General features: G+C 42.6%; 1 protein-coding gene across 9 annotated transcripts in view; it reads left to right on the top strand.

Moving 5' to 3' along the window:
* The window catches only part of ANKRD55 (ankyrin repeat domain 55), a 170,856-nt gene that overhangs the window by 35,589 nt on the left and 120,280 nt on the right, over positions 1–14,987 (top strand). For 5 of the 9 annotated variants that reach the window (XM_039544219.1, XM_039544221.1, XM_039544217.1 and 2 more), the window contains exons 3-5: positions 2,040–2,158; positions 2,626–2,895; positions 3,406–3,527. In XM_039544219.1, coding sequence (XP_039400153.1) covers positions 3,512–3,527 — 16 coding nt within the window. In that variant the 5' untranslated portion in view covers positions 2,040–2,158; positions 2,626–2,895; positions 3,406–3,511. Of the gene's footprint in view, positions 1–2,039; positions 2,159–2,625; positions 2,896–3,405; positions 3,528–5,433; positions 5,843–14,987 lie in introns of those variants that run through there. The other 4 variants (XM_039544222.1, XM_039544224.1, XM_039544225.1 and 1 more) reach the window with 4 other exon arrangements.

Raw genomic sequence — 14,987 nt, 5'->3', positions numbered from 1 at the left:
TCCCACCCGTGTTGCATTAAAATAAAGGATAGAGTGAATATAACCTTAAGAAGAAAGAAAGAAAGAAAGAAGATTTATTAAGGGATAGTTACAACTGGGGGCAGGGAGGAGGATCCACTAAGGGGATCATTACAAATACCCAAGAATAGATTCCAGTAAGGGGCCTAGAGCCCAGACCCTTAAACTGTCCCTTGGTTAAACTATTAAGTGCCCAAAAAACAATTACTGTCCCTCTTCTACTGCAGATGGAGGTCACTGGCAACTGATGGTCCGTCTCAGAATCTCAGGAACATCAGAGGATCTGGCTCTCTACAACCAAAGCAGGAGATCAACAGATCTAGGCTGATAGCAAAGTCTACAGCAGTGTTTCCCAAACTCAGGATGCCTCTTGTGTAGGGAAAGTCCCTGGCAGGCCAGGCCGGTTTGTTTACCTGACGCGTCTGCAGGTTTGGCCGATCGCTACTCCAGGCCAATGGGAGCTGCTGGAAGCGGCGGCCAGCACATCCCTCGGCCGCCGCTTCCTGCAGCTCCCATTGGCCTGGAGCAGTGCACCACGGTCAGTGGGAGCCGCGATCGGCCAAACCTGCAGACGTGGCAGGTAAACAAACCGGCCCGGACCGCCAGGGGCTTTCCCTGCACAAGCGGCATCCCAAGTTTGGGAAACACTGGTCTACGGGAATCAGATATCAGGTAAATATCAAAGTCCTTGGCAGGTATTAGTGGCCGAAGTCTTGATCCGGTGCCCGCACAAAGAAACTGTCTGCCTCGATGGTGGACAGCCCCTGCGTCATCACTGACAGTTCCTTATATGCTCTCTGTGGTGCGAATTCCTGAGGCACACTCTGGCAGACACTGCCCCAACTGGTTCCAGCCAGCTCTCAGTCCCTCAAGTTCTGGCGGGAAACAGAGTTTTGGCGGGAAAATGCCATGAAGAAAGGATACCAAGATGGAGTTCAAACCTCTCCTACCACATGCGCCATCTTGAATTTTTAGACTCCATTTTGAATTGCAGCAACATTTATTATAATACATAACAAGAGTATAACCATACACCGATAACATCTTACATCCTGTACAGTTGAGTTGTAAACAGGCATCTGGAATAAAAGGGACCACAATGAGTCCTGATCTCATCTGTCATGATGGTTTATGGCCATACACATTTGAATGTGATCGGGCAAGTTGAAAGGGAATATATCTTTATTAACAATATTATTAACGATAACATGGTCTTGACAACTTGTTGCTCAGTTAGGGTACAGCGTGTATTTTCTCCCAACCTACCACCTAAAAGTTCTAGATCTGTTGTAACAGTGTGCAATGACCCTTAATACTACAGCTCACCAGAATACAAGCACTCTTTTAAAATAACTTGTTTCATAGCCTTCCATGAAGGATTGTCTGGAATAAAAAACAAAAGAAAAAAGCTAAATACAAAATAGTTTTGCAGCATTTCACTGCAATACCAGGTGAAAGCTGCCAGTTCCAACTGAGTTTTACTTTGGGTGTTTTGGGTTCATTCATACCTGAAACTCAAGGAATGCCATGTGACTATAAACTGAAGAAAATATTTGCACAAACCCTTGAGAACTAGAACCAGTGAGTTCTATTGTGTGGTCTATAGCAAGCATTTGTGTATTTGCTGTTGCTGTGGCAGGTATCATCAGGTGGCACTGTTACACAAAGTCTTCCACATTCTTTTTCTTAGCGTGTGAGCAAATGTTCAGTCCTAAGAAGACATATGTTGTGTTGTTGTTGATTTAAATCATGCAACATTCTTGGAAGAGGCAATGGTCCATGAAGAAAAAGCTGTGTGAGTGACAGGAGAGTTTGCTCTCTGCCTTGGTCTTTGATTGGAGTCATTTCTTGAGGCAGAATTGCTCCCTGGGAAAAGTGTGTTCAACTGAGATTCCTGGAAGAAGGGATTACCCAGCTGTTTGAACTTACCTGTGCTAGGGCTGGTATATATGTGTGAATATGACAAGCTACACTTACAATATACCTAGAATATTTCACATCACTGATTTCTCCTCCACTAGGAAGATGATCTGTAGGGCTCTGGATATCTGCTACTGTTCAGCAGCAGGTCAACTCTGGTGTAAGAATGGGACACTGGAAGATGGATCAACTATGTAAAATAACTAGAAAACAGCCTACTGTAAGTTAGACTTGTCCCACATTGCCTTCACTTAACCATTGTCCTCTTTCAGACCACTATCTGCTTTTCCCTCCTTAACTGTATGTAATGCTCAGTTCCAGAAGACTTACAGGCATGGAGCATTCTGTTCACTCTAAAGTGGGAAGGGGAAAACCCAACTCTGGCCAGCCTTATTTACATAATTATAATATTGCTTACCCATAATTCCATTTATTGAGTTTTGCTGCTTTCGTTGGAATTTGTTTATGTTTTGATTGTATATGTGATAGATTATTATTATCATTACTGTATTCCTAAAGGGGCATAAGTAATGTGCAAGATAAGCCCTGGAATGTATGACCAGGTGTATATAGGTTGTGGATTTTGGTTTGGTAACCAAAACTCAAGCTCAACAAGGAAGGGGAAAGGACTTTGTGTTAGATACCAGGAACTGTATCCGAAGAAACAGAGATCCTGTTTTGCTTTAGGTTCCTCACCTTACGATTCTGGGTCTTGTGTGGAATGAGGTATGGGTGCTGAACTGAGCTTTTAGAGAAGCCTGACTGGACTAGTAGTAGTGACCATGCAGAACTGACTTAGCAGTGCCCTGGCTCACTAGGCCAGCAGAAGCAGAGCTGACATCACAGACCTGGACAAAGTAGCTGTATGTCAGAGCAACACCTGGCAGAGTAGTTCTTCATGGAGTGGAGCAGACTAGCAGAAAAGAGGCACCCCCTGACTACTACTGAGCCTTTCTGGTGAGTGTGGTTCAGTTCTGTGGGGTTTCTGGTGGGACTAAAGCTTCTCAAAAAGTCAGATACTTATTGTTTGGAACTGTGGGAGTGAGCAAGCTCCTGATGTACTTGTTTGAGTGACTTGTTTTCCTATATGTAAATACAGAAAGTTGTCATATTTCTTTTGATTGTTTCCATTTTCCCCAAATACAAAGATACTTCTTGTTCCATTTTCCAAAGGACTCTGTATGCTTGTGAATGGGAACGAACCATCTGCAATGGTGACCAGACAGGTTATAATTTAATTTCACATAACTAGTAGCAGGAAAGGGGATTGAGAAAAAGGACCCCTAGCCAGATTGAATCCAGACATTGTTGCTGCCATTGCACCCAATGGAAGGCATAGTTGTATTGACTTATGAACAAGCACTTCTTTTGCATGTTTGTGTTCTTCTAACTAGCACGATTCCAGGAATGGCCAATAATGATCCAGCACAGAAAACAAACTCAGAACAAATTCTCCCTCTCTTCCAGGTGAAAGAACCCAATTAATTTGAAGCCCAATCCTGCAGCCCTAACACCGATGAGAAATATTAACTCACATAAGCAGTCCCATTGAAGTAACAGAAATAAGGATTAAATGCTTGAGAGTTATGGTAAGCTATTAATTTACTTGAATAAAAACTATTGAGATCTTTTATATTTTAAAAGTTTGCACTAAATACATTTTTTTTTAAAATAAATGTAAGGAAACTAATATTTTCTGCAGATGAGAACAATAGAGGGCCCTTCCTGTCTTGTTCTATGTGCTACCTTTTGAGTTTGGAAGTTTGCTTATGTTCCAAAATTCTTGCTGTGCTCTGAGAATAGTAACACTCAACAGTTATTTCTAGTGTGGACTATAGTAGAGAATAATTCAAGGCACCCACAATCTATTTCATGATGCGAGCATTTCTCTTTCACTCATGCGGTTCCCAGGCTGTGGTGCCATTCTGTTCACCATTCTTAAACAAACACTACCCTGGAGATTTCCTAAATGGTTCTAAGTTGTGTCTGGGGAAACATTAGAAACACATACTGAAAGCATGAATATGCTGTCGATGAAACTACTTTGAATGTCCATTTTTGTGCACATATTGGCCTGGAAGATCATGTAAGGCAAGAGTGTTTAAGATAAACTTGTCAGTAATGATACTATAATAGCAAAGCTTGCTAAATATTTATTCCTGATAAGCTTTTCACAAGCCCTCCTTGGCTTGTGAGTTCATAAATTTTTAACGTAAGAATTGTTTGAGAAGGAATAATTAATTACCATGAATTTTGCAATCTGCTTAGTAGACCTGATTGAATGGAATATAATTTACTATTTCTTTTTAACAAATCATTTGTTATTGTAATGCTTATTTTATTTATTATAAGAAGCATATATAGGTCCCTTAGATTTCAGAGCCTAATGTAAAATGGTCACCATTTTGAGAACAGATACCACAGAGTTATTCCTTATTCTAAATACAGGAAGAAAGTGTGGAAATCCAGATGGGATCATGTGGCAGTCATTGGCAAATGCAGATTTGTTAATGGCAATTGCAGTCTTCAGCGCATTGTAAAGCAGTTATTATGGATGCCCAGGGACATTTGGATAATACTTTGCTGGAGAGTTTGAATTTTTCCTTCAGTTTTCAAGATTTGCAGGAAAAGCAGCTAAAATAATGAAGTGAGAAGTTTCCTTGGCAGGTGATGCTTCTTGATTTTATCTGATTCTTATTCTTCTCTGGGGAAAGCTTTGGGAAACTTATTGTGTGTGAATGTGTTATTTTCCCTTAACCTTAATCACCCATTTCTAGTTCAGGGGGAGGTCAGAGCTCACAATAAAATAGCCCTCTCCTTTCTCGATGCATTCCAACTATGGGTTAAATCTTGCCTCGTAGGTGGAAGAAAGCCTCTAAACCACTCTTCCCCTGAACGTTCACCTCAGGAAGGGCAGGATTCTCACCCTGAAGGGGGAGTAACTAAGGCAGCCGCTGGCCCCCTGCCATGAAGTGTTGTGCTCTCTTGGTTAGCTCCCATGTAGCAAGGAGGAGATGAAGGTTTCTCCTTTTCAAAAGAATAATAAAGTGCACTGCAAAACATGTTCCCTCTTCTTTCTCACACACACATACACACACACAAGCAGGGTGCCTGTAGGAGGCTGGCACCTTCTACCCCTCCTTACAATGCAGCCCCTGTGGATGAGGGCATGGCAGAATTTTGTTCTACACGCACAGATGATTTCAGGGAGTTCAAGCTTACTTTCTGAAATAGCAATGCAAAGGCATGTGAGCCTGAAAATGATTCTAGTGTGTTCTGAGTGACCCCTGGCTTTGAACCACAGAAACATTTACTCAAACAGAAAACAGACAATCCAGAGGAGTGCCCAGGCAGTAAAACATTTGTAGATGCATATGTTATCATTACACAGTGAGTGTGACTAAGGTAGATAGGAGCACTTACACCTGCCGGTAGCTTGATGAGCTGATGAGGTAATTAGCTCACCAGCTGGAGAAAGCAGGTAGTATAAATTGCAAACCTAGGGACCAGGAGAGGGTTCCTCATAACTGCTACTATAGAGTTGTATTGTACCTGGAGTTTAAGGTGACAAACCATAAACACAAGTGGTCAATGTACCTTGGTGGACCTGTGTGCTGCTTAATTCACCAAGAGGGCTAACTAGTCAAGAGTTTCTAGGTACTGAATGGGGACTTCTCTGGGTTTCACTTGGCAACCGGGAAGGTTGAGAGGCAGCCTGTGTGAGGACAGGCTGAACTGGAAAAACATGGGGGAGCTGATGTGGTGGCCAGGAGAACAACTGAAGGAGATCTAGAGGACACTGCAGGCCTTCTAACTGACCGAGCAGACAGAGCAACAATCCCTGCTGGGATGATAGGCGGAGCAACAGTGAGTGTTTCAGGAATTCATGATGGAACAGACCCAGGTACAGCAGTATATAATACAAAATGGGTCCTGCCATTGGAATGGAAGTTGGGGGAGAGGAGGCTGTGATGCTGTAAAATGGGCCCTGGGGATGATCCTGATGCATTCTTACTGACTTTGGAAAGAATTGCTACCAATGCGGGCTGGGATAAAGGGTTATGGGCTGTACAGTTAGTCCCTTATCTGGTGGGAGAAGCCCAAGTGGCTTACATGGCATTGTGTGAGGAACAGGCCAAGAACTTTGATATGTTACAGGCTGCTATATTGGACCATGTCTTTTGTCAGCCCAAAGATACTGGCAGAAATGTAGACAGCCACATGGTAAAGCATAGAGCGTTTGAGCAGAAGTTAACTGATTGGGCTAATCAACAACTGAGATGAAGGGGGCAAGATATTGAAGTACTGTGATCTTAAACAGTTTATGCCGAGCCTCCCAGATACCACTAAGGTCTGAGTGAGGAGACACCAACCAGAGACACTGAAAGCAGAAGTAAAATATGCCAAAAACTGTATAGAAGCTGATTTCTCCCCCCACTCCCCCCAGTCCCAGAAAGTGGCTTGTCCTATGCTAGTAGGTGAAGGGGACGGGGAAAAAGGCAAGATTCCTTAAGCAGTAAGGCCTGTGAGCGTGAGATGTGAGGAGGGTGGAAGCGACTTCAGACCGCCAGGATAAAACCATTTGCCCCACTCACAGGTAGCAGGTCACTTTAAGTGGGACTGCCCATATATAGAATGCAGACTGGAGAGATACTGCAGCTGGATAGTGGTCACTAGTGCAGAGCATGCTGGTTGGTTTCAGGAGTGGAATGCTCTAGGCAGAGAATGCATACATGAGGGGTAGGGGAGAACCTATCCCGTGGCACCAGTCCCATTGGAAGTACATGGGAGGTGTTGGTGGAAAAGGGCTGGGGCAATAAGAACCTTGCCCCATCCTGTGGTCATGGGGACTGATTGGAACCCATTCCTTTTAAGGAGAAGAATGGACCCTGAGGGAAGGAACCTCAATGGAGAGTCAGGAAAAGAGGCCTTGGGGTTAAGCATGGGATCCAGAGCCTATGGGAGGAGATGAGATCACCCTAAATGGAAGACAACAAGCTGAGAAAGTGAGGACCAGGTAGGAAAGGCCCAGGCAAAGGAGAAGTGGGAAAATGAAAACTCCAGACAAATATCATGGAATTGAGGCCCAGATGGAGAATATTGGACCAGAAGAGAAGCTGGAAAAGGGGGCAAAGGAGCTGGGGTGACCCACACAAGGACAGCCTGAAGAAAGGATGGCAGGCCATGCGATGGCTGGGGGGCCTGGAGGAGGGAGTGACCTCCAAAGGCCTAGCTCCTAAATGAGATCAGAGACCCTTGGAGTGTGAGGGGTTAGTTGAGGAAGAAACCACAGTGTGCTTTACACAACCAGAGTCTGTAGGTTGTCCCTGGTGTGATGACCTGTGGGACTAAACTGCATCGTGGGGTAAACCCCTGCCTAAAAACTCCTTGTTCTGTGGATGGCAGATGGGAAACCCACATAGGTGGCCCATGGAAAGGCAGACTGAGGGAACTTCAGGGGCAGTGAAGGGTTGTTGCCTCTACAAGGAAGGTAGAGCTTGCTCAGGGAGAAAACTGAGCTCTAGTGGAAAGGGGGCGGGCTAGCTGAGCAGGGAACATAAAGGAGACAGGTATGTGACAGGATGCTGTTAACGGATTTAAATAGAGTTCTGCCAGCTTGCACCCTGCTCACTTAACTGGGTGTTCTAAGGTAGAAGGGGGGCACTTACATCTGGTGATAGCCTGATGAGTTAATGTGGTAATTAGTTCACTCCCTGGACAACTCAGGAAGGAAAGCATGCAATACAAAAGCCTAAGCCAGGGAGCAGGAGAGGGTTCCTCATAACTGCTGTTATATGGCTGTATTGTACCTGCTGCTTAAGAAGGAGATGACCAATAAACACATGGTGTAGGTACTTTAGTGGATCTGTAGGCTGCTTAATTCACCAAGAGGGTTTACCAGCCAAGAGCTGCCAGGAGCTGAAGAGGAAATCCATTCACCCTGTGGCAAAACTTCCGTTAACTTCCAGGAGATCAGGATTTAAACCTAAAAGCATTTTGCAAGGTTTTGCCCCCTACTAGTCCCATGAGAGATGTGTTACTTGCCATGATGATGCATGTGTATGTTTTGGAAGATGGAATGTAAACAGAAAACTGTTCAAGTAGAAATGCTGTAACCTTATAATATAAAAACAACTAACATTCACAATCTGATACAAGGAAATGACCAGAATCCTTCAATATCATAATAAGCACTTCATTATATACTAGACTCGCCTTTCATAATTGGTTTGCATTATATAAATATTTGTTTAAGATAGTTGCACTGAAGATTGTTTCTGGTTGTTTCAGACATTTATGATGTCACATTAGCAACTGTATTTGCTATCCTGCCAATCTGATTGTTTTTATTTGCTGTTGTACATAATGCATGTACTAATTAATAGTATGTAAGTAAAATACAGTGGGCAGAAAATGTTGTTTCAGTTACAAAAGTCTCATGTTAGGTAGAAAATTCTAACCTATGCTAATAAGGTATTGTAGCAAAGTAAGTGTAGAGAGAGAGGTGGCCCAGCAGTTAGGGTATTAGCCTGAGACTTGTGTCGTCCTGGGTTTAGTTCTCTGCTCTATCACAGACTTCCTGTGTGACTGGACAAGTCACTTCCATTTCCCATCTGTAAAACGAGGATAACGGCACTCCCCTATCTCACAGGGTGTTGTGAGAGTATTTACATTGTGGGTTTCTCAGCTACTATGGTACTGGAGGGCACAAGTATCTATTCTATACAGGTATATGCAGTGTTGTTGTAACTGTATTGGTCCCAGGATCTTAGAGAGACAAGGTGGGTGAGGTAATATTTTTTTATTGGACCAACTTCTGTTGGTGAGTGTCTCGTCTATCTTGTCCCTCTATTCTATATAGGCTCATTTAGCATACTCATCACTGTCGTGTCTGAGCATTTTTCAGTAGTGCATTAAGCAACATGGCTAACATCTATCACACATTCTTTTTTTTTTCTCATTCCCCTCCTCCCCCAATGGGGAAGTGTGTGTAGTGGAGTCTCTTGTTTTGGTAGGGATCTTTGTTTTTTATTTTGGGGGAAGGTGGTTAATATGCATGTTGCGATGAATGCCTGTTAGAGAAGGCAAGGTCCAAGAAACATGCCTTACACTTGGAGCAGAAGGTGGTGAGCTTTGTGATGCTCTTTAGTTTTTGCGGGAATTCATTCTCTATCTCAGATCACCTCTGAGATAGTTCTGTCTCTCACACAGAAGAGCTTTGGCGTTATGATAGAGAGTTGCTAGCCTCCATCTTCATCCTGCAACTTTAGGAGATCTCTTAGAGAGCCTGGGCCCAGGCTTTCTGAGTGCCTTGAACATAATTCGAAGATACCTTAGAGATCTCACCATACTTGAGACAGACAAGTGGAATTGGCCATTCATAACAGAGCAGAAAGTTCCTGGGGCCTCATTTTCCTCTGTGTTCCACCTGTAAAATGGCCTGTAGTCTCCCCTGGTATATTTTTATTACAAAGCTTTCTGGACTGGTTTGTCAATAAAAAGTATAAGCAGTAGGGGTGGATAAAAGGGTTGAGAAATAAGGAATACAAGGGAACTTTCATCCAAAAATCTAATGAAACAGAACTCTTAAGGTTACAGCAAGTTCAAGTTTCTCTGCTTCCACCTTCTTGCAAGAATGGAAAGTGGCTGCAGCAATATATTGTGAGAGGGGGCTACTGTTACTTGCATTGCTAACACCAGACAGTTGTGGAAACCTCACAGGAAAGCATGCTGTGGCATTTCTAAACCAAGGAGCTGCAGAGACGATTGAATAAGGTCTGGTTATCCTGGATAAGTGTCTGAAACTCAGCACCTGAATCTTTAGAAGTGATCCTGCTGAGTTTTGCACTGCTTAGGTGTATTGTACATATACGGTTTGGACAGTGTAGTATGCTCCTGTGCAAACTATATATGAAAGCTTGGGGCAGGGACTATCTCTGTGTGGAAAGCATCTACCAGTATCTGGGCCATGCTGCAGTCTAATAACTAACTCTGTGAGTAGGATGGGAGTGAGCCAGGGATCCACAGCTACCTGGGTCCATTGGCCAACCTTCCACCATGTCTGCCAGCTGTGGGCACACCATTAAATGGAAGGAAGAGGATCTTTGGCCCAGTAGCAAGGCTCAGAAGTCTGGCAGTGGGGTCCTTGGCCAAGCAGAAGTTGTTAGGGAGCATGAGGAGTTTTTTCCCCCCCCCAGAAGGGAGTAGAGCAGGTGGAAGCTTTCATGGGGGTGGGGGGAAGCAGAAAGGCAGGATTCCACCATATAGTTTGGGCAACAGCCCTCACTGCCCCTGCACATAGGGGACACTGTAGCTTCCCTAAAACAGCTCAAGTACCACTACATGGCTAGGGGAAAGGGCTGGGGTGGGGGTAAAGTCCATCATAGAACACCCTCATCTCCCACCCACGCCACACATTGTCCCTTCATGTCTCCAAGCAGCATTGTGCCAAGAGAAATCAACAGGGACTGCAGAATTGTGTAGTGCGTTGTAGATGTGGCAGTGAATTGAAAGAAATAGGATGCATCCTGTATGTGTTGAGCCTGGAACCTCTTCTCAGATATTGAATAAACAATGACAATGAGGTAAAGATTAAAAAAAAAAACCTGACAGGATATGGCCCACTTTTCTCATCACTGCTGTCTGGAAATTCAAAATGTGATGCCAATTGAACATGCACATGTGTTTCTAAGTTCATTCATGGCAAGTGGGGCTTCTAATCTTTTGAAACTTCAACCAGTCTGAACAAAAGGAATATGGTTTCCCTTTAAAGTTCACTGGCTCTTTGTATTTTCTTTGTCTTTTCATTGGTTGCTGCTATGCCTTAAAGTTCAAATAGCATTATTGCTCATTATAACATCCTGTCAGCTGTAATTTTTCTCCATAAAAATTTCAGTGAAAATGAACTTTTCATTTTAATCTAAATTTTTTGCAAAAAAATTCAGCTTTTCATCAGCCAAGAACCCAAAAGACCAAACATTTTTCAGTGCTAACAAAAACCTTAATTTTTTTTAAAAATCTTTTTTGTGAAAACCCCACTTTTCAACAAACCGCTGTACAAAACTTTTTGTCAACTTTTTTTTTTGAATGGTTCTGCTAATAACTATCCCTTCCCTTCCCCCAGAAAAACTGCTCAGGGCTGTGCATAAACACTTCAAAAATCAGAAAGTTCCAAACAAAATGAAAGAGCACTCACAAATATCAAATTGACGCAATGTATGATGAGTCTCTAGTGAATATCTAAACTTCCACTAAAAGGTGCCATTATGGCAGTTTAGTGCAACACTTTCTTTTTCTTTCCTAAACAAAACAAAACAAAAAATCTTTCATAGCTCTGTTTTTGGGATGGGGTTGTGATCTAAGGGCATGAATGCGGAAAGGAATATCTAGTGAAAGTTATTGTCCTTCTCTGTATAATGCAAATGCCACTGTGATGCTATCCAAGTGCTAATTTCTCTGTGTTTTGTAAATACTTTGAAAATTGATTAAAGGACTAAAAGCATTTTTAGACCCACTTACCACAACCAAGTAAGATTTAGATCATAAAACTAATTATGGCTAGCCTAAAAAATTAAACATTCCTTTCTTATGTGAGGATGTTGGAATCCTTCATTGCAAAGCAACTGCATAATCATCAGTAAACATCATGTATGTGCCTAGGCATTTGCCACGTGCAATAAATAACCCTTATTCATTGAGAATCTTTTGTAGGCTTCCTCAATAATGGTTAAAGATTATAAATAAAAACAGCATTTTAAATGGCCATTTAATTATTTTCTTTGGAAGCTCACAGGGTTTTTTCCTATGTGTGGGAGAGGGAAGGAGAGAAAAACCCAGAAGATGGCATGCAGAAGTAATTCTCGATGATGGGTTAAGTTAATTAGATGTCTGCATTCCATCGGTCTATTCCTAGGATTTATACTGTACCAGCTCATTTCTCATACTTACAGTTGCTCTAGAATCTAATCAGAAAACAATTTGCCTTTTGTGGCAAGTATCCAGCAAATTCTAGTGGCACCAGTTGCACCTGTCTAGGTGAATTACATCTATTCTATCACTTGCACACAGACACTCACCCCTCCGTATTTTCAATGAACTTTGAACAACGCCATGCAAATAGACTTGTGTGTAAGTTCTTTGACACAAACAATTTATTTGCCATTTATGCTTAAAATCAGTTCAACCAGTGTTTAGTGCATCAGTTCATTTCTGAAGCCAGAATCTATCATACATTTTTTCCTTTAGTGGGGCCAAATCTTGTATCTACTCATTAGAGCCACAACACTTGTACATGTCCAAGCTATGTCAAAGTACAATGGTGTACAGATCCAGGGTTTGTGTTTGGGGCTCATCCCTAGTTTTATCATTCTGCAACCCTTAAGTGTTTGTTTGCAGAACATTTTTGAAGCATACTGATAGACACAAATTTTCAAGAACACAGCAATCTTTCACCTGCGTTTAATTGAGTGCTAACTAATGCATGCAATACATTGGAAGGGTTGAGAGCAGCTAAAGGTCAGGAGCCAATATATACTTCTTTGAATATATAGATTCTTCAACTACCAGTGTGTGGGAAGTATCTAGCACTTTCTGGGCCACATTGCAGTCTCAGGAATAACTACCTTGGTGGTAGAGAAAGGTGAGAAACCTAGTGAGAGTTGGAAGGAAACCTTTCTTCTCTGCTATCAGCAGTTGGAAAGCCTGATGTTCAGGCTGCAAGGATGGCATCATGGACATAATTCTTAGAAATGATGAACCTCTTCAAAATCCTAAGGTGTATGTGAAACTCATTACTTTCAGCACGTTTCATCTGAGTAGCAAATAGCACAACTGTTGCTGTTCTAGACAAAGGGCTGCCTTCTCCAGGTTGGTGAAAGGGCTGGGGAAGGTGCAAGAAGCCTTTCACAGATGTTTATGCACCACCACATGCACCCTGTGCAAGGGTGAAGCATAATCCTCATGAAGAATGCAGGCACCATGCATATAACACGTAGTTCTCCTATATCACTTTTCATTAGTACATCTCAGAGCACTTTAGAAAGGAGATTGGAATCACTATCGCCATTTCACAGATGGGGAAACTGAGGGATGGAGAGTGAAGTGACTTGCCCAAGGTCACTGGCAAAGCCAGTAATAGAGCTCATGTCCCTTGAGACCCACTCTGGAGCTCTATCCACTAAACCACACTACTATGAAGAGAAACCAGAATATTCGCTACTCTGTGATGGGATGTTTAACCCACACAAACATGCTGTGAGAGAGTTAATATGGGCCTGAGAAGCCAAATAACCTGCCTTGAGGGTGGGCCAGGCCTAATTAGAAACAAAGCCCAGTGTAGGGAGAGCCAGCCTTCTTTCCATAAAGAGTGCTGTCGGAGGTGGGAGACTTAGAAGAGAGGAGACGAGAAGCAGGCTAAGAAGGTACAAGGGAAGAAGACTAGATGGACTTTGGCAGGGGAAAGCTGGAAACCTGACTGAGATGGGAGGGACTTGATGAACTGGAGCCTACCAGAACCCCTGAGTAAAGGAAGGAGGGTCCCAGACCCTTGATCATGGGGTGGATTGAGGCACAGTGTAAAGCAGCAGAGGTAGGTTTATGATGAGGTGGTGCTGGCTGAGGAGGCTGAAAGTCTGGTTTTGTGTATGTTTTTGTTGTCCTTTTGGTAAAGGACTCCATGGCTCCAGAATGGGCAGGACTCTGTAAAGTGGTCTGGCTGGAGGGCCAGGACAACCTATGGTGAAGTAGGCCAAAGGAAAGTGTGTGTGTGGGGGGGGGGGATTGAGGGGGAAATTCAGGCACCACTGCTGCAATGCCACATCTGGCCACAAAGGAGGGTAGCAACTTGTCACATACCCAAAAAGTAGTGCAGAGAGGGCACAGCCCTGGTCCCATACCAATAAGTCCAGCTCGTGGGGCACTCTGCACTCATTGAAAGTGTAGCAGAACTCCCATTGCAATGTGTGCTTCTGGGGGACTCCAGGAGGAATTCTGAGCAAGTCCCACTGCTTTGGAGAAGTGCTTCTGCATCACAGCCCCTCTACATTGCCTCCAGCAGAGATAGTGGCTTAAGAGCCTTAGTTTCATAATTTTCTCCCTTGTCCTGGGCAAATCTGGTGCCCTTAATGCCAGTGTTTAAAAATCAAACATAAAGAACAAGGGAAGGTCTAACTGGTTATGAAGGGCAGTTGCCAGGTTCCTTGGCCACTGGCCTAGAGGGACAGAAACTAGACAGTTTGAAAGGATAGCTGTATTAGTAGGAGAATAATAAAAATAATGAAAAAGAAAAATGAATTTTGTGTCAGTCACACAACAATGTAATACAAAAAATTCGAGATACAGAAAATAATAATGATGTGGCAAGTTTATAACCAAACTTCTCTAGCATAGATGATGCCTGGTACAGCTTTAATATCTAATTGAAATAATCTGAAATCTGGAACTCCCAAGGAAATCTAAATTCAGAAGTGAAGGGGTTAAAACCAAGTCGATATTTTTTTTGAACTTACAGGCCCCACCAAGCAGTGACCAACACTTCATTTTATAGCTTAATGTAGGTCTTTTTCCTTTTGAAAAATGATCTGACAAGAAATATAAATAGTCCTTTGTAGAACCCCTTTATCTTTCTTCTTCATCATCATCATTTCTAGCAGCTATGTTTTATTATAAACAGTATAGGCAGAGTTGGGGAAGCAATATAGAAGGAAGAGCACATACTTCCATGAGAGGTTGAAACAAAGTGCATTTAGAAATTCTTATAGGGGCTTTTGACCATTATTTATCACTGCAGGATTAGATGAAAATACACATATCTGAAAGAAAAAACAAGTGAATATAAAGAAGAAAAATAAAGATCACATTCCACAAAAAATTCTCCATTTGGAAAAACACTTGGCATCCATATTTTCTGTGCAAGTCTATAGTGGTATTTTTACAAGCTAAGAATAATATCTCTCACACAGACAAAGATAACAGGAGTACTTGTGGCACCTTAGAGACTAACAAATTAAGCTTATGCTCAAATAAATTTGTTAGTCTCTAAGGTGCCACGA

This window comes from Mauremys reevesii, linkage group 6, assembly GCF_016161935.1.
Source record: "Mauremys reevesii isolate NIE-2019 linkage group 6, ASM1616193v1, whole genome shotgun sequence".
NCBI lineage: Eukaryota > Metazoa > Chordata > Testudines > Geoemydidae > Mauremys > Mauremys reevesii.
This window is presented reverse-complemented; position numbering and strand designations above follow the sequence as displayed.